Source organism: Chelonoidis abingdonii, chromosome 4 (genome assembly GCF_003597395.2).
Source record: "Chelonoidis abingdonii isolate Lonesome George chromosome 4, CheloAbing_2.0, whole genome shotgun sequence".
Taxonomy (NCBI): Eukaryota; Metazoa; Chordata; order Testudines; family Testudinidae; genus Chelonoidis; species Chelonoidis abingdonii.
Window position 1 is genome coordinate 142,367,035 of NC_133772.1, and position 16,406 is coordinate 142,383,440.

At 46.2% G+C, this 16,406-nt stretch overlaps 1 protein-coding gene across 1 annotated transcript in view; it reads right to left on the reverse strand.

Annotated features, from left to right (window-relative positions):
- The window catches only part of MIS18BP1 (MIS18 binding protein 1), a 52,270-nt gene that overhangs the window by 19,902 nt on the left and 15,962 nt on the right, over positions 1–16,406 (reverse strand). Inside the window, exons 8-10 of the mRNA XM_032769677.2 lie at positions 13,970–14,136; positions 5,448–5,559; positions 512–1,415 (exon numbers count right to left, since the gene is read on the reverse strand). Of these exons, the coding sequence (XP_032625568.1) occupies positions 512–1,415; positions 5,448–5,559; positions 13,970–14,136 (1,183 nt within the window). The remainder of the gene's footprint in view (positions 1–511; positions 1,416–5,447; positions 5,560–13,969; positions 14,137–16,406) is intronic.

Below are 16,406 nucleotides of genomic sequence, written 5' to 3' on the forward strand. Positions count from 1 at the left end.
GTTTTTATTTTGTTTCTAGTCATTTTAAATTTATAGCTTTCCTACACTGGCACAATGCTGTAATAGGTTTGAGCTGTGAACCCTGTAAGGGAATATTTTAATAAAACAGGAGACTCATGTTAAAGAAAAATTTGTTTTACTCTAAATTTAATAGTTTTGCATAACTTATTTTACCAAAACCTACATTGTCTGTGTCCTTCATTTCATTTTTTTTTTTTCCTTAAAGGTGTATAGGATTGTATTGTCTGGAGAAATACTCAAAGTTCATGGTCTTTTTTAAAAAAAGTCTGAAAAAGACAGTTCCAAATTTAAGAAAGAGATAAGGACTGAAAATGAAAAACAAACAGAATAGTCTAAGTAAATATTAAACACACAGAAGTGTAATTGGTACATCTTACTCTACCTTGACTGAAAAGTAATGCTAAGCAAATCTAAATGCTCAAGTCTAATACATTGCTTATAAAGTCCAGGCAAATTGCTCTGTTTTTTGTTACCAAGCATAACCGCTTGCCTGTGTAGCTTCTGTAGTTCTCTCTCAGTCCAGTCTTCAGTTGCACCCGGAAAAGACTCCAAGAAATTCTGCTCCTCTCTCTTGTCAGATTCCTTTGATTTCACCGCTGAAGACTTTGTACTGTTGATAATCTTGCTATCAGGTTTTTTGGCAGATACTTTTGATTTCTTTTCTTTTATTTGAAATTCTCTATCACAGTCTTCTGTCTCAGTTTCTGACTCAAACACATACCTTGGAGGGTTCATACTCGCTTTTCTTGTGTTTACTCTCCTATCAATCAAAGGGGCACTGTTTGACCCACCAGCAGGAGCCTTTCCTTTCGGTTCCACTTCTGATTGTTTCTTCTGATCAGACGGATCTATCCTTAACTGTTTGTTGTGGGAGGAAGTGGCTGCAGAATTTTCTATTTTTCTTTGCTCCGACGATTTCTTCTTTGCATCGCTCTGTGAACTTCTAGCATCGGAGGAAGATTTATAATTACAAATCTCTCTTTCCAAAGAGGGTTTTGTTTTCCTTTTGATAGACAGAGGGATATCTTCACTGGAGTCTTCCTCATCCTTGCTTGAGGATTCTTCCGTAAACAGTTTGTCTTGGCAAAACTGTTTCAGTGACCTTAGAGAATACTTGCAAGTCTTTAGCTCTCTCCTTGAGTTTGTTTTGCAATTTCTCATCTCAGTTCCATATTCTGCAATACTTTGCTCTGCAGTCTGGCTATTATATGTTAGGTTATTTTGATACAGCTTTTTATGCTTCAAGGGTGTCAATACAACAGTCTTTTTATCAATATTATTAAGTTCAGCTTCAGAGTCACTTTCATCAGGATCTGAAATAAAACGTCTACGGTCTCTTTTGTCACTGGACCCAATTTCTTTTTCGAAATTTGTTCTCTTCTCATAGATTTTTCCTAAAAGAAAAAATATTATATACAGATTGTTTTCACATACACCAAGATAGGTTTTACTTGTGATGTAGCATTGCATGCTGTTAAACAACTATGCCTTACGCCCCCTACAGCAGCTATATTGAACCCCTTGTACAACTGTCAAAGCTGGATACTCCTTTCCACTTTTACTGGCAGAAGCTAGTGGAACAGGACAGAGGCAAACAGTAACTCCCCAGTGTGCAAATCCCCTGACTCCACAGAAGTCTCTCCATCAGACTAATAGGGGGCTAGGGTTCCACAGGTCAGGAGGGCGTCCATCAGTTCACGCTGGGTTAGGAAGCAGCTGACTTCAGAAGCCAGCTTTCCTCCCAAACATACAGAAATAATGTAAAATCAGTGGGAATTAGTGCCGCTAAACAGCATTAACTCCGACTCTGTACTGTCCTGTCCCATACATGAGAAAGACATGGCATAGGCAAGTTGCAGGACATCCCTTGTATGGACATCCCTTCCAGGTTGTGAGAGAGTTAATTGCCCAACATTTGAAGGCTATGGTGCAAACTCATACTCAACATGAGCATTAGTTGAAAATTCCACCAGGTGAATATGGCAAACTTTTTTGAGCTCTCTGGTCCATTTCAGGGGTTATGCCTTGGGGGGGTACAATATAACACTATGGGTCCAATTATGCACTCTTGCATATACTTCCATTTATGGAGACTTCACTGAGGCTTACATTTTCAAAACTCTTCTAGAAAGTCAGATGCTACCTAGTATATGTGTGAGGCAGTACGGACCAGCAGTCAGGGCACTTGAATGAGGAAGCAGGAGACCTAGACTCTTTTTTCTGGCTCTGCTACTGACCTACTGCAGAACCCTGGTCAAGACACTTAACTTTTCTGTACTTAAATATCATCCCCATTTTAAAGGGGGAAACTGATTTTATTTTGTGAAACACTTTGAGATCTATGGATGAAAAGCACTAGATAAGAGTTAAATATATCAGTTGTGTTCCAAGACATTTTCATGCTAATAACTTAGAGTATTGCTCAGATCAAAGAGAAACATGGAATTTTCCCCCCCAATCTACACCATAAACACATTTTTCCATCTTTATACTTTTCAGTTAGGAACAGTAAGAAATCTATAGAACAGCCTCACTGCACATTTCATGCTCACGGAAGTAAGCAGTAAAATATATATTGCAAGTTTAAGTTTAAGAACCCAATTATCAGAAAATAGATACAGTTCAATTATTACAATTTTATGGCTAAGAGGCTTGGGAAGAGGTGTTAATAAGTAAGGCTTGAGTGGTACCATGCTCAGACTATCAAAGAACGTGGAAGTTCCTTTTTTTTCCTGGATGAGAATGTAACTTAATGCTCAACCAAAAAATTGAAAAAAAATATCAATTTCCAACAGTCACAGTAAATGTAGAAAAAAAGTCACAGGTTCATTGTTTTTATTTTAAAGAAGACTGACAAATGAGGAGGAGAGGCCTGGAGCGGGGGGTGGGGTGTGTGCCCGAGATTGAACCCACACCGCACTCATCATGGGCAGCGGCGGCTCCTGTTCCCTGCAGAGCTGGACCCAACTCCCCACTCCAGGTACTGCAGCCTAGCACACAGGTCGATAGCACCACTCAGGTTTCATAGGGACACAGGAGTCACCACTCCCAGGGTTGAATATAGGGAGAACTCACTCTCCCCCCACCAGGCCTTCCCCTCTTCATGGGTGCTTTATTAAAATCACATAGAGAAATCATAGTGTGCGTGACTTTTCCACTGCTGTGACAAACAGGCAGCTCTAGTCATAAACAAGTGCAAGACTGTATGTCATCCTGATCCCTGAAGCCCTTTCAAATCCACCTTGCTTCCACAAGTCAACCTACTTGTAACAAGTAAGGCAAGGAGGATCTGATCCCCAAAAATCTCTGCCACCACATAAACTGACAGACTGTTCTAGGTCAGAGAGGACGTGTTGCACTCATTAGATCGGTCTCTTCAAGTTCTTGTTTCAGGACATGATATTTCAATTAATAAGAATCCTACTCCCTCAACTGCTTAGGGACATGTTTTACTCCCTGAAGTCAATGAGAACTGTAACTGGGCGAACTCACCCCCGCGGTGCCTCCTGCTGGCTGCTTCAGGGAATTAGCTCACATATACAGCTCGGACCGCCCTCTGCAGGCCGGTGATCCGCCTTCTGGCTTCTGGCCCAGCGTCCCTCCCTGGACCCCGGTGCCCCTTTTATGTGGGGTTCTTCCCCCTGGCAGTAACCCCTTTCTCTTAAGGGTTTCCCCCTCCTGGGAACCCCCCCGCCCCACTCTATCCCCACCTTGCCTCAGGGTCTTGGCAACTGCCCAGTCATTAGCTAGCCCCCACGCCCTGGGGCAGACTGCAGTGTTAGCCTCTCATCATTGGCAAGGGGGTTTGGACCTGCTGCCTTGGCCTACCCCTGGGTTGCACCCTGCAACCCCAGTACCTCTTAGCCTACTCCTAGGCCGCAGCCTGGGGCTTTCCAGGCAGGAGCTCCCCAGCTCCTCTGCCTTTCCCCAGCCCTGCTCCACGCTAGGTACCTTTCTGGTCCCTTGCAGCAGCCAGGCCCTTCTCCCTCTGAACGCAGAGAGAGACTCCCCTGGCTCCTGGCTTCTCTGCCCTTTTATAAGGGCCTGTGGCTCAGTTTGGGGCGTGGCCCCAGCTGCAGCCACTTCCCCAATCAGCCCAGCCTAAAAGGCCGCTTTCTCCAGCCCCGGCCCCTTCCCTGGGCTGTTTTTAACCCCTTCAGGGCCGGAGCAGGGATCCACCCTGCTACAGAACCCTCACATCATAACAGAAGCAGAATTGGTTCAGTAGGTAGTAGTTCCATTTAAAAATGCAAACACCCTTCTGCTCACAAGAATGGGGCAGGCATGCCTGGCCAGGACAGGGCTCCTTGTAGGTTTCAGTTAAGTGCTCCCAACTGATAGAATCCATCCAAACTGCTGAGTAAATTAAGACTATCAAAACCACAAAGAGAATCTTCAGAAGTTAATTCCAACATGAAGAAACTGAATAAATATGGAACATAAGAAAGTCAATAGAAAATGCTACTGTTTTACTCAATCTCATTCAGTTACATGAGTTTTATTTTGGATTAGACCCAGCCAAAATGAAATATTCCCTTCATGCAATAAAGAATTCTATAGGAGATGCTCTAGTTCAGGGGTAGGCAACCTATGGTACGTGTGCCAAAGATGGCACACAAGCTGATCTTCAGTGGCACTCACACTGTCCGCGTCCTGGCCACCAATCTGGGGGGCTCTGCAGTTTAATTTTAAATGAAGCTTCTTAAACATTTTAAAAACCTTATTTAGTTTACATACAACAATAGTTTAGTTATATATTATAGACTTATACAAAGAGACCTTCTAAAAACAATAAAATGTATTACTAGCACGTGAAACCTTAAATTAGAAGACTCGGCACACCACTTCTGAAAGGTTGCCAACCCTTGCTCTAGCTGCTTCAAAAAGGACACTAACTTTTGTTTTTACACTTAGTTTTATGGGTTTACTGTATATTTCCCAAAAGACTTAAAAGTTGATGATCGAATGTACTTTTTCCTATTTACGCAGGCCGCTTACTTTCTGCACTTCACTCAGTTTGGAAAGTGAAGCTAGATTGGTGAACTTTCATTTTTCTTTCCTTTTTCAGTGTCGCACATTGACAACACTGAGTCTGATGGGTTCAGATTCACAGCATAGCAGCAGAAATTTTAATCAACCTGTTTCCAATTCAATTTATGGCAGATAACAAATCTGTCTATTCATGAAGTGTGTATCCCCTCTCTATTTTCACACCACCAATCATTCTTTTTGGCATAAAACTAGTGAACAGTATTGCTTTAATTATTAAAAAAAATCAACTGGCAATCAAGATTTTAGAAGTTCTTAATATCAACCCCATCATAGTGATTTTATTATAGGCCCACATTTAGACTATCTTCCTCATTTACAATTACTTCAGGAGGGAAAAGGCACTCAATAGCTTGCAAACACATGGCCATTCTTACCTTTAGATTGGCTTTTAGTTTTTCCTTCACTTGTCTCTGTTGTATCCTCTCTGTTGTTCTTTGGGGAGCTGGAAACGGTTTTCTTTTTGGCTTGTTTACTACTACTACATACCTTGAAAAATGAGAAAAGAAATGTGTCTGCCAGAGATTATACACATCTATAGCAAAAACCGGTATGGAAAAACAAGCCATGTATTCTTTGTCTTGCACTCTGAGATGGAGCGCTGGAGGTGTTAGTAATAAAATGTATGGCACAGTATTTTGCTATACTGCATCAGTAATATTTTGTAAATGTTGATGCTCATACAAATTCCACAAGTGACACTACAGTGAGACCAAAATAGTAGATCAGGTTTCCTTTAATTGATAGGACCACTTTAACTAAGAAAGTGAGTCTCACACTGTGGTCTGTGGAGCTGTTTATATCACAAAGGCAAAACAGCATCTTCAAGCAATGGCACCAGCTAGCTATTACAGCAAAGTCCAGTCCTCTTCAGGTTTCCAGAGGCTTTTTAGATCAATTAAGCTTTAAAAAAAACCAAAAACAATGTAACGGCTGCCCCATTTAAGCCCATGCACAACTAAGAAACAACATCTTCCTTTCACTTAAACTCAACCATGATCAAATTTGCCTAGTATGTTAGAATTAGCCAGCAGTTCCAAACACAAAAGACTGACCCAAACTGCAAAGTGACCAGGGAAGATCAGACCAGAAAGAGCTACAGGAGAAGAGGGAATATTTGGTCCTAATGAATGTGAAGTCCTCCACCCACTCAGAGGAAATTAAACTACAGCACAGATAAAAAATGTTAATGCCTACTGCACTGGCATGAGTTATTTTCATCTTCTCTCTTTAGTGCTGTCCTAATGTTACGTTTTTAATATAATCAATATATTTGTGGAATGAGCATTTTGAGGTTGCAACGGAATCTCTCTCAGGTGCTTATATGGCCCCCATTACCATAGAATGAGAGCACCTCACAATCTGAGGTATTTGTGATGAGTTCCCCCCAGGGTGCCACGTAGAACTGAGGTACCACATCTGAGCCATCTGACCCACCAGCCTGGGCTCACTCTCCCACTGTGCCGCTGTGACAAGTGCCAAAGCCCTCCAGCCTGCACTCTCACCAGCATTCACACAGGTAGGGACACACTCAACTGCAGTTACATGCAAGCTCTCTAACCAGCAGCTTCCCAGCCTAGGACCCCAGAGCAGTACAGGTCTGTCGCATCTTACGCGCATTTAACATGCACGATTTCAGCTTTACGTGGTCAGCAAAAACAAACAAAAAAAAAATTGTAATTCTGTACCTGTAGTGCGGGCAATTCCGTCCGCCATTCACCTCAATGTAAAGCGCAGTTTTCGCTTTACGTGCTGACCGCGGAACGGAACCCTCGCGTAAGATGAGACTTGCCTGTACTGTCCTGCCCTGTTCAAATCTGGCCAGTATGCGGGTTTAATACCAGTTCTGCCTCTCCCTCAATGTAGAGAACAATGCACACTTGTGGTAATCAAGCAGAGATTTTCCCCCAAGCAGATCCTCACCTTAACTGATGGGACATGCAGACTTGTAGGTTCTTAAGTCACAAGCTACACTTGCTTTGCAGCTTGGAATCCTTGTATGTTTTATACACAGGCTAGAAATCCCTGGGTCCAGCATTTCCCCCAGTTCAGTCTTTGTTCCTCAAGGGTTTCCAGGGAAGTGGAAAGTGAAGTGAAGAACCCCAGATGATGTCACTCCCTGCCTTACATGGCTCTAGCATATGGCGGGAACCCTTTGTTTCAAAGCTCGGCTCCCAGACCAATTTGTGGAAAAATACTGACATCCCAAGATGGAGTCCAGAATCACGTGGCCTGGTCACATGTTCTTCTAGAGTCATAGCAGCCATTACTTACATGCTCTCTGAAGAGTTCTTAGGAAGGCTCAGCCAGTGGGGGATAAGCTTCTCCTAAGGCCTACTGGTCTTTCGAATGGCCCATTACCCTGAATAGGCCCCTTACAACCAGCTATTTAGACTACTGGGTGTTACCATTTGAATCATAGGGTTTGAAGGGACCTCAGCAGGTCATCTAGTCCAATCCCCTGCTCAAAGCAGGACCAATCCCCAGACAGATTTTTACCCCCAGTTCCCTAAATGGCCCCCTCAAGGATTGAACTCACAACCCTGGCTTTAGCGGGCCAATGCTCAAACCACTGCTACAAAAATGATACATGCATGCAAATAGGATAATCATATTCAGCAAATCATAACCTTTCCAATGACAGTTCACATGGCTTATCTTGTACAAAATGCATCTTAATTATGCCATAATCATATCATAATAGAACTATGAAGAATATGGGGTGCACTGTCACAGTATTTATCCTCACAGCACCCCTGTGAGATAGCACCCCTGTGAGATAGCACAGCCCTTTTATCCCCATTTTACAGACGGGGAACTGAGGCACAGAGAAACCAAGGGCTAGATTTTCAAGAGGGATTTCAGATACCTACAGAGGCAGATATCTGGCTCTTTAGGTACTTGAAAATCCAGCCCTAAATAACTTGCCCAGCTAATACAAGGAGTCTGTGGCAGATCAGAGAATTGAAAAGACGGTTACTCACCTTTGTAACTGTTGTTCTTCGAGATGTGTTGCTCATATCCATTCCAGTTAGGTGTGTGCGTGCCGCATGCACGTTCGTCGGAAGATTTTTACCCTAGCAACACTCGGTGGGTCGGCTGGGCGCCCCCTGAAGTGGCACCACTATAGTGCCGGATATATATCCCAGCCACCCTTCAGTTCCTTCTTGCCGGCTACTCTGACAGAGGGGAAGGAGGATGGGTTTGGAATGGATATGAGCAACACATCTCGAAGAACAACAGTTACAAAGGTGAGTAACCGTCTTTTCTTCTTCGAGTGCTTGCTCATATCAATATCTATTCCAGTTAGGTGATTCCCAAGCCTTAATGTAGGCGGGTAGGGTCAGAGTGAAATGTGGCAGAATGTAAAAATGCTGAGACCAGAGGCTGGCAGCATCTCTTGACTGTTGAACAAAAGAGCATAATGCGATGAGCAAAGGTATGGACCGAGGACCATGGAGCTGGCCGCAATAGATCTCGTGGGTAGGTACATGGAGCCAGCAAGGTGCAAGATGAAGCCTGAGCCCTGGTAGAATTCGCATGGTGAATGTGGCTTGGGGAAATGTGAGCCAAATCATAACAAGTGCGGGTGCACGTCACCACCCAAGATGAGATCCTTTCTGAGAGGAAAACAAGTAGGCCTTTCCTTCGGTCTGCTACTGCGACCCGAGAGTTGGGGCGTGTTACAAAAATGGTTTTGTCTGCGTTGACGAAAGTGGGTATTCACCCACGAAAGCTCACGCTCCAACAGGTCTGTTTAGTCCATTGGTGCCACAATATTTCTCCGCTGCTTTTACAAAATGGTTTGTCCGCTTAACATGAAATGCTGATCACCATTCGATTCAGGTGAGTGCCAATTGTTGTCCCCATCGGTTGAAGCATGGAACAGAAAGGCCGAAACCACCTTAGGGAGAAAGCCCGGTGTGGTCGTAACTGCACCTTGTCTTTTGGAACATAAGTGTATGGCGGAAACCCACCGATTAAAGAGGCCCTGAGCTCGGAGACTCGTCTGGCCGATGTAATGACTACGGAAAAGCTGTCTCCAAGACAGGTATAGCAGCGAGCAAGGTCGCTAACGGCTCGAATGGAGGAGACATAAGTCTGGTTAAACCAGGTTGAGGGCCCAGGTTGGGGCTGGGTGGGCGGCCCGTAACGTTGAGGGTGTAAGCACTTCCAAGCCCTTGAGGAACCTCGAAACCATTAGAGTGTGAAAACACGGAACGACCACCTTAGCCTGGGTGGAAATAGAGATGGGCTGCCAAGTGTACCCTCAGCGAGGACAACCGCTAGGCCTGCTGTTGTAGGCCAGAGTGGGTAGTCCGAAATAGAGGGGACCGAGAACTCAGCAGGAGTAAGATCAAAGCATTTCGCACCTGTAGGAGAAACGCTTCCACTTGGCCAGGTAACGTTGACCAGGTGGAAGGCTTCCTGCTACCCCAAATAGTCACGCAGCAGCCACACCGTGAGGTGAAGAGGACTGCAGGTCCAGTTGGCGAAGTCTGCCCATGCGTCCTGAGTATGAGGTCTGGTGGAGTGGCAGGGTAATTTGGGTTGGCTATTGACAGGTCGAGTCCAACTCGTGGTGTATGCAGTGCTAGGCCTGGACCACGCTGGAGTGATCATGATGATACGCGCTTCCTGCCCCTGCGAAGTTGAGCAGGACCCAATGAAGCCGGGGGAGGGGAACGGTGGGAAGGCATAAAGGAGTTGGCCCTTCCACGGCATGAGGAAAGCGTCCGAGATCGGTCCCGGGGAGAGACCTTGGAAGGAGCAGAACCTCGGACACTTCCTGTTCTCGCAGTAAACGAGCAGGTCTATATGTGGGGAAAAAATCCCCACTTCTGGCAACAGAATGCATCACATCGGGCAGAGCGACCACTCATGAGACAGGAAAGACCTGCTGAGTCAAAGCGCCAAGGCGTTCCGAACGCCTGGGAAAAAGGACGCTACCAGATTTAACGAGTGGGCTATGCAAAGTCCCAGAGATGGATGGCTTCCTGACAAAAGGAGGAGGACCATGTCCCTCCCAGGTTGTTTATGTAGCACATGGCCGCTGTGTTGACTGTAAACACTGAGACACCACGGCCTCACAGCTGCTGCTGGAACCCCGGGCACGCCAGGCGGACTGCTCTCATTTTTGGACATTGATGTGGAACGCCAGCTCCTGAGAAGACCAAAGGCCTTAAGCGCGAAGGTGACCAAGGTGAGCACCCGAGCCGAGAGATGACGCGTCCGTCGTCAGGGACAGTGAGGGCTGGGGCGGATGGAACGGCATCCCTGCCCACACCATGGAGGGAGTTAGCCACCATTCTAGGGAGCTTAGGGTGCTCAAGGGAATGGTGACTATCGTGACCATTGGGTCCCTGTCTGGGCAGTACGCCAATTTGAGCCAAACTTGGAGAGGACACAGGCAGAGCTTGGCGTGTTTGGTTACAAACTTGCAGGCAGCCATGGGACCCAGGAGACCGAGAAGTGCCAACCGAGGTCGTTGGGAAAATCTGCAGACCTCGGATGATTCGTGCCATCGCCTGAAACCACGGCTGTGGTAAGCAGGAACCAGCTAGGTCGGAGTCCAGGATAGCTCCTAGGAAGTCTAACCTCTGTGTGGGACCCAGAGTGGATGTTTCCATAATGATCCTCAGGCCTAGATGTGCGAATAGGTCCTTGACGATGCCCACATGCTGAGTGACTTGTGTCTCGGAGTCTCCTCGGATAAGCCAATTGTCCAGATATGGAAAACGCATATCCGACGTTGGCGGAGGTGGGTGGCGACTACGGCCATACACTTGGTTAATGCCCGTGGGGCTGTAGAAAGGCCAAACAGCAGGACCGTAAACTGGAAGTACCGATGGTTGGCTAGAAAGCGGAGGTATCTCCTGTGCGGAGGCAAGATGGCAATGTGAAAGTACGCGTCCTTCATATCGAGGGCGGCATACCAGTCTCCAGGATCCAAGGACAGGATAACGGTTCCCAGGGATACCATGCGGAACTTCAACCTTATCATAAACTGGTTGAGTCCTCGTAGGTCTAGGAAAGGTCTGAGACCTCCGTACGAGTTGGGGATTAGGGAATAATGGGGGTAAAACCCCCTGCCCCTTTCATCCATCGGCGCCTGCACCTCTTGTAAGAGGAATTGCGCTTGAGAGGAGTCCCTGAAGAGGGACAGGGTTGGAACAAATTGGAGGTGGTACCCATACTCCACCATGTGTAGGAGCTAGCGAACTGAAGTTAACTGGGACCACGCCAAGAGGAAGTAGGAGTGGAATCCCGCCTGTAACTGGTACGCCGCCCTCGGGTGCACCTTCGAAAGTTCGCCTTTGGTCCCGGTGATGATTGCGAGGGACCTCGATCTTGGTCCTCTAGGGGTCCTGACAGTCGTCTGCGACCACCTTGGCCGCGCCATCTGCCAAAGTCCTGTCTGTGGCTAGGCACAAAGTACGGCGATGTGACTGGGGATGGAAAGGCCTGCGTTAGGTCGTCAGCGTATGCACGCCGAGAGAGCGCGTTAGGACCCTGCTGTCCCTCAGGCTTGCAGCCTGGGGTTGACTTCGCCGCAAAGAGGCCTTTACCATCAAATGGTAAGTCGTGAAGGGTATACCGCTGCTCCGGCCAGAGGTTTGGAACCTGAGCCATGAGATGCTCCTCACGGTAACAAGGCCTGGAGGGAAGCTCTGGCCACCTTTTTCCCTTCCTCCAAAAGGGCAGTGAACTGTTGGCGGGAGTCTTGATGGAGAAGCTCCATAACCTTATCCACCGTCACCCGGGTGTTATAATTATAGGGGCTAAGCAAGGCTTTTTGATTTGCCACGCAGAGCTATAAGGCCCCTGCAGAGTATACCCTGCGGCTGAGTATGGTCATTCGCCTAGCCCCTTCGAGTTCGGGGCTGGCGCCTGCTGGCCATGCCGTTCCCTTTCCTTAACGGACTGAACGACTAGTGAGCAGGGAGGAGGACGGACAGACAAGTAGTCGTACCCTCCCTAGAGTATCAGCATTCATCTGGATGATCCGAATAAACGGGTAGAGCCCCTCTACTGGGGCAACCGCCGACAGAATGTCCACTACCGGGTCCCCTACCTCCGGGACCTCCTGCAACTGGAGGTCCACATTGAGTGATACCCTCCTTAGGAGGTCCTGATGGGCTCTTAGGTTGTTGGTGGGCACATCAGAATCGCGGTCCTGAGTATAAGAGCTGTCCACGTGGGAAGACACTGATGCGTGTCCGGATGGCCATGGAGGTGCTGAAAAATCATGGGCAGAGTCTCTGACTCTACCAGACCTTGCCCAACTCGGTACCGGGGATCGGTACCGGAAGGCTTACCGGTACCTGGAACGAGATCCGGACCTGCGACCAGAGCGGTGCTGGGAGGTCGACGGAGATCTCGAGGTCGGGAGCAGCTGCGGGAGTCACGGTGCTTGTAGCAGTGCCGGGAGCCGGAACAGTGCCGAGATTAGCGGGTCGGTGCAGGGGACACCGACCAGTGCGGTGAGTGCGACCGGTACCGAGGAGAACAGCATCGGGACTGCAAGAGGCGTCGGGAGCAGGAGTGCCGACGGGACCGTGATCATGAACGGTACCGCTCTGCTGTGCCGACCGAGGATGGTCGTATCGAGGGAGGCTTGCCAAGAGACTGTATTACCCGCACCGGCTGTGCCGGGGGTTCAGGCAGCATCTACTCTGTCATGGCAATGAGATCCCTTGCCATTGGGAATGTCTCCGGCGTGGAGAGAACAGTAAGCCCAACCACAGCGCGTACCGGGGAGCTGTCAGGCCCCGGATTCGACGGCCCTTGTGGGACCGGGATCGACGGTGCTGACGTCATCGGTGCCTCTGCAGGTGTCAATGCCGGGCGGTCCGACTTAGACGAGCTCTCAGACTGCAGTGCAGTTGGCACGGAAGCAGCAGGAGCAGGGAGCTCAACCACGGCGTGTGCCGGGGAGCTGACAGGCACTGGCAGGAGGAGTCGTGGGCTCTCTCAACCTCGGAGAGAGGGAGCGGTGCCGAGTTGACTTCAGTGCCGGCGACAGCCGGCGTCGAGAGGCCTTGGCAGTGACGGCGGGGTCCGGTGCTGGGGAGGCGCTTTCGCCCGCCGAGTGACCAGCACTCGGTGCCGAAGGTGGAGGTTAAGTGGAAGTCCCGCTCCATTTTGTTCTCGACTTAAAAGCCTTGCAAATGGGGCACTTAGCTGTGAAGTGCGATTCCCCGAGGCACCTCAAACAGGAGTCGTGCGGATCTCCTGACGGCATCGGCTTGTGGCAGGCCAAGCACGGTTTAAAAACCGGTGAGCCGGGCATGGGCTCCGGCACTGGGTGCGGGGAAGGGGCTACTCCCCGAACCCCGCTAACTATTACTAAACTAACTATGCTAGTAAAGAAAAAACGTATAATTATATAAATATATATATAAAAGGATTATAACTATATAACTATAAACACAAGAACTACGAGTAGCTAGGGAAGTGGAGGTCAGCTAAGCTGCGCTCCACTGTTCCAACGACTGACACGGGCGGCAACAAGGAACTGAAGGGTGGCTGGGTTGGCTGCGGTATATATCCAGCACCATAGTGGCGCCACTCCAGAGGGCGCCCAGCCGACCCAACGAGTGTTGCTAGGGTAAAAATCTTCCGACGAATGTGCATGCGGCGCACACACACCTAACTGGAATGGATATGAGCAAGCACTCGAAGAAGAACCCACATCTTCCGAGTACCAAGCTAGAATGCTCACCACTGAACCATCCTTATCCTCAAGGAGCGATCCTTACAAAGTAGTCCACAATAGAAAAAAGTTCAAAAACTACTGAATTAAGAGGCTGTGGCATAGAAAAGTCATCTTAACTTCGATACTTTTTAAACAATTATAGAACAATGATAAGGTAAATAACATGCAGAAAAGTCTTACAATACTCAAGTAGTTTTTTCCACCCTCTTCTATAGTAACATTTAGTTTACGATCAACGAACTCTCGTTGTCCACACCAGTAATGCAATGGTGGTTTAATGCGCCGACCACTACGGCTGTAACTTGCATCCGGGTCTTTCTGCACAGAATTGCGTTTGGGTGTCATATCTACACATACAAACAGAAACAAAAATCTTGTTAGCAGCAGGATAGTTTTGAGTTGTTTTTTTTTTTAAACATCAAAATACTGTATTTTAAAAGTAATCTTTAGTACGATCTTACAGACATAAACTAAAGTTTGCAAGTTCGGAATACTACATTTATAGAAGAACACAAAAACATACTTTAAAACATAAAAACATGATTGGTCCTGCTTTGAGTTGGGGGTTGGACTAGATGCTCTCCGAAGGTCTCTTCCAACCCTGATATTCTATGATTCTGTGATAAGAAAGGCCATACTGGGTCAAACCAAAGGTCCATCTAGCCCAGTATCCTGTCTTCTGACAGTAGACAATGCCAGATGCCCCAGAGGAAATGAACAGGTAATCATCAAGTGATTCATCCCGTCTCCCATTCCCTGCTTCTGGCAAACAGAGGCTAGGAACACCATCCCTGCCCATCCTGGCTAATAGCCATTGATAGACCTATCCTCCATGAATGTATCTAGTTTTTTTTAACCCTGTTATAGTCTTGGCCTTCACAACATCCTCTTGCAATGAGATCCATAGTTTGACTGTGTGTTGTGTGAAAAAATACTTCAGTTTGTTTTAAACCTGCTCCCTATTAATTTCATTTGGTGACCCCTAGTTCTTGTGTTATGAGGAGTAACTTCCTTATGTACTCCTTATGTACTTTCACCACACCAGTCATGATTTTGTAGACCTCTATCATATCCCCCCCGTACTCATCTCTCTTCCAAGCTGAAACGTCCCAGTCTTCTTGTTCTATCTCTATATGGAAGCTGTTCCATACCCCTAATCATTTTTGCTGGCCTTTTCTGAACCTTTTCCAATTCCAATCTATCTTTTTTGAGATTGGGCAACCACATCTGCATGCAGTACTTAAGATATGAGTGTACGAGGAATTCATATAGCAGCAATATGATATTTTCTGTCCTATTACCTATCTCCTTCTTAATGATCCTCAACATTCTGTTTGCTTTTTTGACTGCCGATGTACACTAAGTGGATGTTTTCAGAGAACTATCCACTATGACTCCAAGATCTTTTTTGAGTTGTTACAGCTAACTTAGACCCCATCATTTTATATGTATAATTGGGATTATGTTTTCCAATGTGCATTTGCATTTATCAACATTGAATTTCATCTGCCATTTTGTAGCGCAGTCACCCAGTTTTGTATTGATTTACATGAAAATGATGCTCACAGAAAAGTGAATATCTAAATCAAGAAACTACCATTCTTAGACAAGTCAAAAACCCATGTAACTTAGTGTGATTAAAGTATTATAGTAATATTTTCCCCCACAGCAACCAAATTTGTGTTCTGAAGTCTTTTGACTTTGTGACCTAGTTCAGACAGTAATGATACACAAAGATCATATAGGAAGGTGGTGGTAAATGGAATTAGCCAAAGAAAAGTTTAGACTTTGAATCTATTCCCAAGTATACAATCAATCAATTGTATAGAAGGACACTGGAAAGAATACAAATGTGCAGATGATACAAAAAGAAGTCTGGATAAAGAGATCATGAGTAATTAAATCTGATGAAAGACTTTTGGAGCATCGTATCATAACAAGGATATTCAGGAACTGATAGAGGTGCAAAGAGTAATTAAGATACGGTGCCCCTAGAATTAGGAAAACTAGGCTTGTACTAAGAAAGAGAGGTGGATAAGGGGAAACAATATATAGGGTTATAAAACTGTCAACATTTCAGAGAAAACCTGTCATAACTGTTCATACAGTGCAGCTGTAGCCATGCTGGTCCCAGGTTATTAGGAGACAAAAGGTGGGTGAGGTAATATCTTTTACTGGACCAACTAAAAGATATTACCTTACTCACTTCACATGTCCAGTAATGGTTCATAACAATTAACAGATTCAGAAAGAAGTCAGCACAAAATGGAGGCTGTGAGAGAGGTCTATGCATTAAGGGAGATTAAGAGAAATATTTTAAAGGAGAGAATTTGGAATGGGTGCGAGCAACAGGAATTTTAATTGTGAATGTACTCATTTTATAAAAGGGAGTGAAATAAAAATTTACAAGGAAGTTATCCTCTAGCAACCTTTAATTCCCTGTATATGGATGCATCACATGGCATACTCTATCAAAGAAACTGAGGAACCATCTGATCAGCATCCTATACAGCAAACAGGAAAACATCAAAAAAGAGCTCTCCAACCTGGAGACTCTCATTAATAACCAAACTTCCATACAAACGGACTTCACTAAAATAAGACAGGAGATCTACAT